This window comes from Haliotis asinina, chromosome 10 (assembly GCF_037392515.1).
Source record: "Haliotis asinina isolate JCU_RB_2024 chromosome 10, JCU_Hal_asi_v2, whole genome shotgun sequence".
Lineage (NCBI taxonomy): Eukaryota > Metazoa > Mollusca > Gastropoda > Lepetellida > Haliotidae > Haliotis > Haliotis asinina.
This window is the reverse complement of record NC_090289.1, coordinates 16,755,793-16,766,320: the sequence shown is the minus strand read 5'-3', so window position 1 is coordinate 16,766,320 and position 10,528 is coordinate 16,755,793. Positions and strand designations below refer to the sequence as shown.

At 40.4% G+C, this 10,528-nt stretch overlaps 1 protein-coding gene across 2 annotated transcripts in view; it reads right to left on the bottom strand.

Annotated features, from left to right (window-relative positions):
* Positions 1–4,684: 4,684 nt before the first annotated feature.
* Positions 4,685–10,528, bottom strand: part of LOC137297676 (Golgi reassembly-stacking protein 2-like) — a 60,518-nt gene continuing 54,674 nt past the window's right edge. Inside the window, exons 10-13 of one of the 2 annotated variants that reach the window (XM_067829590.1) lie at positions 10,080–10,143; positions 9,445–9,561; positions 8,955–9,113; positions 4,685–6,950 (exon numbers count right to left, since the gene is read on the bottom strand). In XM_067829590.1, the coding sequence (XP_067685691.1) occupies positions 6,715–6,950; positions 8,955–9,113; positions 9,445–9,561; positions 10,080–10,143 (576 nt within the window). In that variant the 3' untranslated portion in view covers positions 4,685–6,714. The remainder of the gene's footprint in view (positions 6,951–8,954; positions 9,114–9,444; positions 9,562–10,079; positions 10,144–10,528) is intronic. The other variant, XM_067829591.1, reaches the window with a different exon arrangement.

Genomic DNA, 10,528 nt, shown 5'->3' with positions numbered 1-10,528 from the left:
CACATTTTACTGTTGTTCATTTCACACAACATGTTGGGATATGATCTGTTCGACAATCTGTGCAGTCATGTGTTCATGTTTACCAATGGAATTTCCATGTGCGCCGATGAGTGAATGAGTGAGTGTGGTTTTACGCCGCCTTTAGCCATGTTCCAGCTATATAACGGCGAGGGACACTGCGAAAAGGCTTCACTCGATGTTTCCATGTGGGGAATCGAACCCGTGTCTTCGGCGTGACGAGCGACCGCTTAGACAACTAGGCTACCCCACCGCCCCTGTGCGTTGATGAAGTCGGCTGAACGTTGGCTTGTTACAGACGTTCACATTTGTTACAGATAATGTCAGGCATAATTTAGTCACCTCTGAAACCATCGACTTTGCGAAGTGGGCGCGCGGTTAAAGCAATAGCTTGTCACGTCTGTGGACCTGAACCCCATTCCTCAAGGCGATCGTTGCAGTACGACTGTCGTACGTCTATGTTAGTGTAAGGGCGTTACGATCATCTTATCGTCTATGTTAGTGTAAGGGCGTTACGATCATCTTATCGTCTATGTTAGTGTAAGGGCGTTACGATCATCTTATCGTCTATGTTAGTGTAAGGGCGTTACGATCATCTTATCGTCTATGTTAGTGTAAGGGCGTTACGATCATCTTATCGTCTATGTTAGTGTAAGGGCGTTACGATCATCTTATCGCTTATGTTAGTGTAAGGGCGTTACGATCATCTTATCGTCTATGTTAGTGTAAGGGCGTTACGATCATCTTATCGTCTATGTTAGTGTAAGGGCGTTACGATCATCTTATCGTCTATGTTAATGTAAGGGCGTTACGATCATCTTATCGTCTATGTTAGTGTAAGGGCGTTACGATCAGCTTATCGTCTATGTTAGTGTAAGGGTGTTACGATCATCTTATCGTCTATGTTAGTGTAAGGGTGTTACGATCAGCTTATCGTCTATGTTAGTGTAAGGGTGTTACGATCATCTTATCGTCTATGTTAGTGTAAGGGTGTTACCATCATCGTATCGCCTATGTTAGTGTAAGGGTGTTACGATCATCTTATCGTCTATGTTAGTGTAAGGGTGTTACCATCATCTTATCGCCTATGTTAGTGTAAGGGTGTTACGATCATCTTATCGTCTATGTTAGTGTAAGGGTGTTACGATCATCTTATCGTCTATGTTAGTGTAAGGGTGTTACCATCATCTTATCGTCTATGTTAGTGTAAGGGAGCTACGATCATCTTATCGTCTATGTAACGATCATCTTATCGTCTATGTTAGTGTAAGGGTGTTACCATCATCTTATCGTCTATGTTAGTGTAAGGGTGTTACGATCATCTTATCGCCTATGTTAGTGTAAGGGCGTTACGATCATCTTATCGTCTATGTTAGTGTAAGGGTGTTACCATCATCTTATCGTCTATGTTAGTGTAAGGGCGTTACGATCATCTTATCGTCTGTGTTAGTGTAAGGGTGTTACGATCATCTTATCGTCTATGTTAGTGTAAGGGCGTTACGATCATCTTATCGTCTATGTTAGTGTAAGGGTGTTACGATCACCTTATCGCTATTATCGCTTTGTGAAAGGGACCAAGGTTCCATTCCCCTATTTCTAGTGTCCCCGGTCCTGACATCGTTGGGATGTTTGTAAAAGTGGCGGAACACAATATCCAAACGTGATTAACTGTACTATATTTTGTAAAATAGCGTTAGTATTTATTCAGACCTCACGCCATTGCAGTCGTCTTAATGAGAGCATGGACCTTGGCATTGCCCAGTGCATTTGGTCCTAGTCCACACGTATAAGAATAGTTGTGTGTTTGAATCATGTTCACATCACTCTATAGTTGATCAGTTATAACACAAGCCAATTGGATCGGGTGGTCAGGCTGGGTGACTAGGTTGATTACAAGTCATTGTGTCCCAATTGGGTAGGTCACTGAAAGGAAAGGATAATAGTGTTGGTCACTGAATTGTCTGCTCCAGACTCGATTATTTACACACAGACAAACACCAAACAAACGCACAAGCCCATGACAACTAATCATGACAAGAGGGTGTCGTGGATATGGAAATATTGGGGCTTCTGTTTCACGTTGGACCGTGTTTCATTCAGTAACCTGAACTTGTTACACACCAGGAATATAGATTGTTTCAGTAGACGAGCACCTTGAAGACCTAGCTGTGCTGGTCAGTTACAAGTCCAGCAAATAGGAACGTTGTAGTTACAGGGTCTATATTCACCTTAGATTGTTGTCGTAATTCCGAGATGATTCATACACTCATAACCTAAACACATATACTAACTATTTCTTTAATTGCAGGCGTATTAGGAAAAGCCCGCGCTTACACATGATTGTTGCTAAAATGGTTGGGCAAACCTCCAATACTGTCTTAATACACACCTTTGCAACCTATCGGGTTTACACGAAAACACTGGTTACCAACACGTCTGGACTGGCAGATGTTGAGGAGATGAAGAAGGAGGACAGTTTTATGGATCTACAACTTCTTTATTCTGCATAAGCGACGTTTCAATATAGACTGTACAAGGATACAGAGAACAACATACGACTACATGTCGAAACTTCGCCGATAGAGAATACAAAGTTGTATATCCATAGAGCTGTCATTCCTTCTTCACATACACTAACAACCTTGCGCATATACTCATGGCTATACACGATATACTGTCAATATACTGTCAACCATAACGCATATCCTAATAATCCAAAACGCATAAACTATCAACATAAACTCATAAACAGCCAACCACAAGCCCACACACCTCTATGTTCGGTATTTGTGTTTTTTGTGATAATGACGATCATATATGAACCAAAATATTCATAAATATTTTCGCCTAAATATTAATGCCAGAGGAACGTTAAATATTCAGTCATTCACTCTCTGTAACGACATTTAGTCCTGCTGCTGCTGCTCAACTCACAGCTTCGCAGTGCTCATCGGTTACGCCTGCACATACAACAGATCGTAATAAACCTATCAAAATCTTTAATGGCCATGTTTCATGATAACTGTGAAGATACATGCGTGCAGTAAGCCTGCTCGTCCGTAAGGTGCCCGACACACATGACGTAAGATAAAGGTCATAATTGCCACACAGCAATTTGTATTTGCATTTGACCTTTCGTAACTTGGTAGTTGTTTGGGTATTTTTGTCACTGACATCGACCTAGACACTGAAAAAAATTGAGGTAATTACCTTCCGTGAAGAATCACCCAAGACGTGTTCTTTATTCGTCGAGGTTGTCCTTCGCACCATGTTTGTCATAAGCTATTGCAGCTAGTCTGGAAAGGAGTTGGCGCTCCGCAGACCTGCAATATAACTCTCAACTCTGCGTTTGATGTTTAATGACGCACTGAGCAATATTTTAGCTCAGTGAAAGCAGTCTGTTAATGACTGTGACTAGATCTGATAAACAAGTTATAAGCAACGATCCGCGATGAGAAAACCTAACTACCTTATATGTTAAGTATCCCTTATTAACGGGTAATGTGTCTGTATGTGAATTATAACCCGGATTCCCACGGGGATTGTCCAATGAAAAATTAACACTTCGTCGCGTGCATTGCATTTTTGTCTCTGAAAATATGTAACTCTTGAAAAAGTGCCATTTAAATTAGACTGGATCCCCCAGAGAAATTAGAGATGATTAAGGTGAAATTTCATTTCACTTCATTTAGAGCTTTTGCAGGAAGCGCTGGTCTGGTTGGTTTGTCGTTTAACACATGCAATATTCCAGCTATATGGTAGCGGTCTGTAAATAATCGAGTCTAGACCAGAAAATCCAGTGATAAACATCATAGACATCAATCCACGTAATTGGGATACGATAACATGCGTCAACCAAGTCAGCGGGGCTGATAACTTCATCCCGTCAGTCGTCTCTTACAAGCTTGGGCCAAGAAAGACCAGAACTAACCCGTATCTTCACCGAGTGCAGCCTAAAACTGACTCTCACTCTAATCCATACGTTTAAGTGGAGCATCGTCTACTCCCCTCCCCCTAAAATCATCTTTGCTCTGGTTTTTGTGGTACAATGTCCTGGTAGCCAATGACAGATAAGAAAACTTTAAATTAACAAATACTCCTCATGAACATGAGTTGATAAAGGGCTTCATGTATTAGTCAGAGCCAAGGAAGTTCAACAGGTGGCATGGGACCGATGGAAGCATTTACTGATGACAACCTCAACGGGTACCTCTTGCCCAGTGTGTGTGTGTGTGTGTGTGTGTGTTGGTGGAGGGGCGGTGTTCCGCGCAGAATGACATAAGAAATTGTACTGTTTTCACATTCATAATGCTGTGGGAAGTAGTTCCAGCCTGTACATTCAGGTGCTTGCACATGATACTTCAAGACAGCCAGTATTAGCAGCAATACTAATATACAGATGTGATCAAATTGTCTTGATTCCTCGCAAGCAACTCAGTGTCTGTCTATTCTGTTTTCATCAATGTTATACCATTAGTACTGCAATGTGGTGTCCAACTCAGTAAAAGTTACAAATCATTGCATACTGACATGACCACTTATTTTTTCTTAAACATGATATAATCTAGAAGCATCGAAGTGAATGCCCATCAACCAACTTTGGTGAAAACATAATTCAAGTGCTCTCACTGACAAAGTTGTAGTGAACAACAACAACAACAACAACTTCACTTCCAATTCTCAGTTTATTTTAAAGACAAAACCATGCCATACCTTTTATCTGTCCCACATTTGTTCTCACACATGGTCTGTAAAGATATTACCTCTTGAAGTACATCAACCTGTACTTCCATATAATGCAAATGTCATAATAAACATGCCAGTTTGTAACCCATTCATGTAACTTACACAGAATGCTGAAGAAAAGCACAGAGATACCTAATAATTCGCTTCACTGTTAGACATTCATTCTTACATATAGCCATACTAAATGATGAAGTTGATAATCAGAAGTTTGGGGGTATGCTTGCCCCAGCATTCAACAGTTCAAGATAGATACAATTTCACAAAGACTGCCACAAATAGTAGATAGAACATGTGTCAACTGCCTAGGCCCATTACGGTCCTCACCAATGAAATCTTCAACTGAACAGATTTGCTTCCCCAACTGTCCACTGGATACGCTGCAAACTGTAAGACTGATTCATATGGGACTAACTGAAGTTGAAGATCTCAATATGTAGAGGAACTCCAGCATAAATCAACATAGCGTTAGTCCACAACTTCTTTAATTTTCATAAACTACCAAACCAACTTGGTAAATATATTAATGAGATGTATATGTGATTTATCAATACACATTTTCATATGTTAAATAGTAAAGACCAAGAGGTCTCATATACAAGGGAGGCAACACTTAGCTATCAAATAGATGTTAGAAAGCACCAACAGAAAACTGCTTGTACATAAAGAAATCACATGTGTGGTCCTAATGAAAGATGAGACGTTAGTCTTGTATGTGGCAACAGGGAAAGTATGGTTTCTAGTTAGTTATGGACACTTAAGGCCTGTACTTGTACATTCTGCCACCTTCTTGGAGATTCTCTGACCAGCACTCTTACTGCATACTTCATGTGAAAACTAATGACCATGCAACATTTGCAAATATACACATAACATTCTAATAACAAAATAAGATTTGTACACTATCTCAGTTTAAATAAATCAATCATCAACGCATTGCTCAAATCTATAATTTATGGCTGAAAGATAAAATGACATCAGCCAATCAAATATAGCTGAAATAACCAGAGTTATAAAATTACTACATATTTCAAATTTTATCTTATTAAATGCAACTGATTAGTGTTCTAGGTTTTATTCACAGTTGTGACATTAAATGTCATACTGCAACCTACATATTTGAGCACTAGGTTTTCAGAAATGTAAATATATATATCAATACATTTCTTCATAAAATGACCTTAAGTTAAAGTTTACTGATATTAGAATATGTGAAGAATATGTAGAACATTGTGAGACAAAGGAACAAGAAGTTAACTGCCAATAACTGTCAGTAACCATGGCAACGCATCTGCTTCAAACCCATATTACATAAAGCAGTAAGAAAAATGTTAGTTAAAAGAAAGTGTAACAGATTATGTAACACTTTAACCTTGGTACCTTTTCAACAAATTCTGTTTACCAAATAATTAACAAGCACAATAGGATAAGCCCCAAATCATTTTGAACTTTTCATAACTGTCCAAAGGGATGTAAGGGACATAACTCTTGTTTCAAAATAAACCTGGCAGCTACATTTTCAAATGATTACTTCAATGTATAAAGTTAAACAAATTTGGAAAAGATTGGGCCCAACTTCTCTCCATTTAACTACAAGGACAAGGGTATATGTACAGGATTCAGGACTCTTCACATCAATGACAGAGGCATAGATATATGTAGGGTGTGGCTTGATGCAGCTTGTTCTTGAAGTTACAGCAACAGATTCATGTATGGTTGTTCTGCTCTGAACATCCAAGAGAACATCCCCTTCACTCTTGCCAATCTATGTTCCAGCACTCCATCAACACTTAAAGTCGTCCATGCCAGTCGAGATGAAAGTCACTTCAGGTTCTGTATTCAAGCCCATGGCCCCTGAAATGACTTTGTACATATATGTACATCAAATCTCGGTCACGTAAAACAACAGTTTGTCGCAAGAAACCCTTTCCCGAATTTGAATTGTTCTATCAATTATGATGAGGCCACTGCTCCCTCTGGTGGTGCGACAGATGAGTCTGCGACCTTGGCGGGCACTGGGGCCTGTGTTTGTGTCTCGTCTGTGGCAGGCTGCTCTGTGCTACCATTAACCACAGGTGGAGGCAGGGTCATCACAGTGCTGACAGGTGGCAGGCCGACATTGGGGAGAGGTCCAAGGTTGGGCATAGGAACAGGAGCTGGCAGTGACACTGGAACCTGGGGTAGGCCTGCTGGAGAGGGAAAATGAAAACATTGTTCAAACATACTGGGACCTACGACACTTTTAATTGTGAGAGTTTTCTAGCTTTAAGAGTTCATGCTATAAACATCAAAGAATCAACAATCAGCTTCACAAGATACCCCCATAAAAATATGTTGTAACGTTGCAACAGAAGCATACAACCTTAAAGGTCACATGCAACCAAAAAATCAAACATAATTAAAACACATTTATCATTTATTCATGACATATAATATACATTGCCGCTTTTAAAAAAACAAATAAACACAATCATAAGCGTACAATCGCGATTCAAAAGTGTTATATTTTGTACTTGGGCTTACTTCCCCCGAAACGAAGAACTCGGGAGACCGAACCCAGTCATAGCGGGTGGATATGCACTCAAGTGTAACGACGGCTTCCGATTGGCTGTTTCATTTGCTGATATGCTGAGGGTTTATTGCGTGTACAGAAAGATGATCTGTTAGATGGGCATTTTTGAAGTATAGCCAGTCACAAGAAAGTAAGATTCTTTATGGATAACAACTTCTTTCTGTGTACTTGATGCGTCGTTTCAGTATGGATTCATATACTGTTATCAAACAAAATCATATACACGAAAAGAAGTCGTTATCCATGAAGAATGTATATAGAGATGTTGGGTTTGGAAAATACATGTTCTCGGAATTAGCGCTCGATCCAATAAAAAATCATGTCAGTAGAGATGGTAAACTACTGCGTGGCTGGAATCTGTCATTCGTCCAAGTACAAAACAGGACTTGAAACTGAAAAGAGTTTGCACCAGTTTCCGTCAGATCCACTCATCCGAAAAAAAATGAATGTAGTTTGTTTGCAACCCACAGACATAAAAACATGTCATGTGTATCACACCTGCCTAATTACATAATGTGGCAGACACTGGACTCGGGTGCACGAGTCATAAATGAACTTATTTTCTTTTTGTCGTATAGTCTGATAGGTGTTAAGTTCAAATTGCACGTGGTCAATGACTGAAGCTGTGTATTGCATGTTGTCTTTAGCAGGCAGGCAGACAGACATATAGGTGTGAATAAACCAGACACTGAGCTTTCTCGGTGACAGAGACTGCTTACCACAAACAACAAGTTGTTTTACGTAACGAGTAGATTATTTACTTGTTTGTGTATACAACCAAGATTAGACTACTGCTCACGACCTCAGACGTTGGGCATGCATACTGTTTCAAGCTCCGCGAACCTATTCACTGCGCATGCGGAATGGATGCAGTGCAGCACAGCTGTTGAAACCTGTTTTCCCCCCAGCGCTGCGTTTTTTTCCAACTTTATAGGTTGAATTGGCATTTGTTTCAGTAGTGCATACCGAAAGGTACCAGAATCTGCAAAGTTGTGTTTTACGTTGCATGTGACCTTTATCTTTGGATAACCACTCAATATGCATTCATCAAGTGAAGAGAAGCTAGTGTTAATGTATCTATCATATACACTGTACTCTAGATGAAAAAAATGCATAAACTGTAGAGAGTTTTGCAACTGGATCCTTATGCAAACCATAACTGACCAGAGTAATGCAGACACAGACAATACATATCTTGTCCCTTTCAGTGGCATTCCTTATAAAGAAAAGCTTTTAAAAACGTTAGTTCCTTCTCAGGGAAGTTTCTTCCATTGTGACTCAGACATCAAGGCAAGCAAAACAAAGGGACATCACTCTGAGGTGGACAAGGATCCTGCCATTTTACTGGATGAGAGCTTGTGACTTCATGTAGGAAACATGGCTGTAACTGGTAATATGTGATTTACAACTGTTACAGAAAGGGTGTTCCAACGTTCCAACTTTGTTGCATGTTAAAAGATGACACTACAGGTCTCACTGTCAGAACACACAATAAGGTGAGTCCTTACCTCTATCTTTAACATGATGACTATCTACTTTAATTACAACACCCTCCATCTATGATTGTCTAAAATGAGTTTGGATTTCTAGGTTAATTCTTAGAACAATAACTACCACTTACTTGTCATAGGAACATTCATAGGAATTCCTGGAGAAGCCAGTGATGACAAGGGGGGCAATGACACAGGGGGCATGCCTGGTAAAGATATCGTCGACGTTAAGGGTGGCATTGATGACAATGTTGGTAGACCTGCAGGGTTGGGCATGCCAGCAGGAAAACCTACAAGTAATCACAAGTACTTGTGAGGTGTGTATGTTCATAATATAAGTGAGCAAGCAATATTCAGAGTAATATCACTGCAGGGGATACCAGAATGAGCTTCACATGGCCATGAGATGAAGTCCCCAACTCTGTGGCTCATTTTTGGTACATATCAATCTGTGTTGAAGTGCAGAACTTAACATATCAACATGATCATTTCTTTTGACAAACAGGTCAAAGCAGCAACAGGTGTCACCATGAGCAGACGTATGAGAGACATGGATGTTATCTTTAGTAATTCACCAATACCTGATGCAAGACAGACATGGTGTTGTCGTGACTGACTCACCTGTAGCAGATGTAAAGTTTGGAAGGGGGACTGGGGGTTGTGCAGGGAAAGCTCCACCTGGCGGTGAGGCAGCAGCAGGAAGACCTCCAGGAGGCATCACTGGGATGGTAGGAGACCCTGCAACATCACACAAAGGTTGTCTGGGTATGGAAGGCTGAAACTGACCCGGACCTCGTTACGGTTGTCATTGGACATACTAGAGTTATGACTGCCTTAGTGTTAAGATCACTGTGTGGAATTATGAAAGGTAAGTGACCTCAAGTTGTGAAGGAAGTATGTACTTGATGTATTAATCAGCATGGGTTTTCCGAAGAATGCTTTACGTCATTAACATCTGTTTTATTATGATATCTGCACAGAAACAATACGTGCATGAACAGAAATATCTGCAATTTTCAGGACATGCCGAAAAGCATAATTGTAGGTTCAAAACAATTACTATTACTACCGAATTATTGCCTGTACATAATGCAGCATGCTCATACTCAACCTAAGGAGACACAGGGGTATGTTGTCTGTAATGCCTTACAGTTCACAACGCTTTACTTTTCACACATCATACAGCAAGAAGTCCTTCCTATTAGAACACTGTGTCATGTTCATTTTACAATCATAATGAATCATTTATTTCCTACCTGTGTTTAATGACAAATTAGCCATGCCTGCTGGCAGTCCACCTGGAGAGGTGCTCAGTGAGACCTGCAACAAAACAAGTTTAGATGCATGGGTCATGACAGCTGAAATCACATGGTAACCATGCAGTCAGCCAGGTAAAGTGTGTGGACTGCCAGGTGGTGCAGTGGGCGAGCTATCTAAGGTGTCAGGATAATAATCAAGCGAGCTTGGAGGTGCTAGGATCGATCCTAACTGTGACCGGGTGTAAAAAATCTAGGAGTCAATCTTGTGCGCAGACTCTATCAGTGTTGTAACAACCCCTAGTGTGCAGTACACAACCCTGTGCACTTAAAAGAACCCATGAATTTGTTGGTAGATGACCAGATGGTGGCCACATGAATTCATGGAAACAGCAAGTTGTGGGTACAGCAACATGCAGTAAACTTGACAAAGTACTCTGACTATGTGT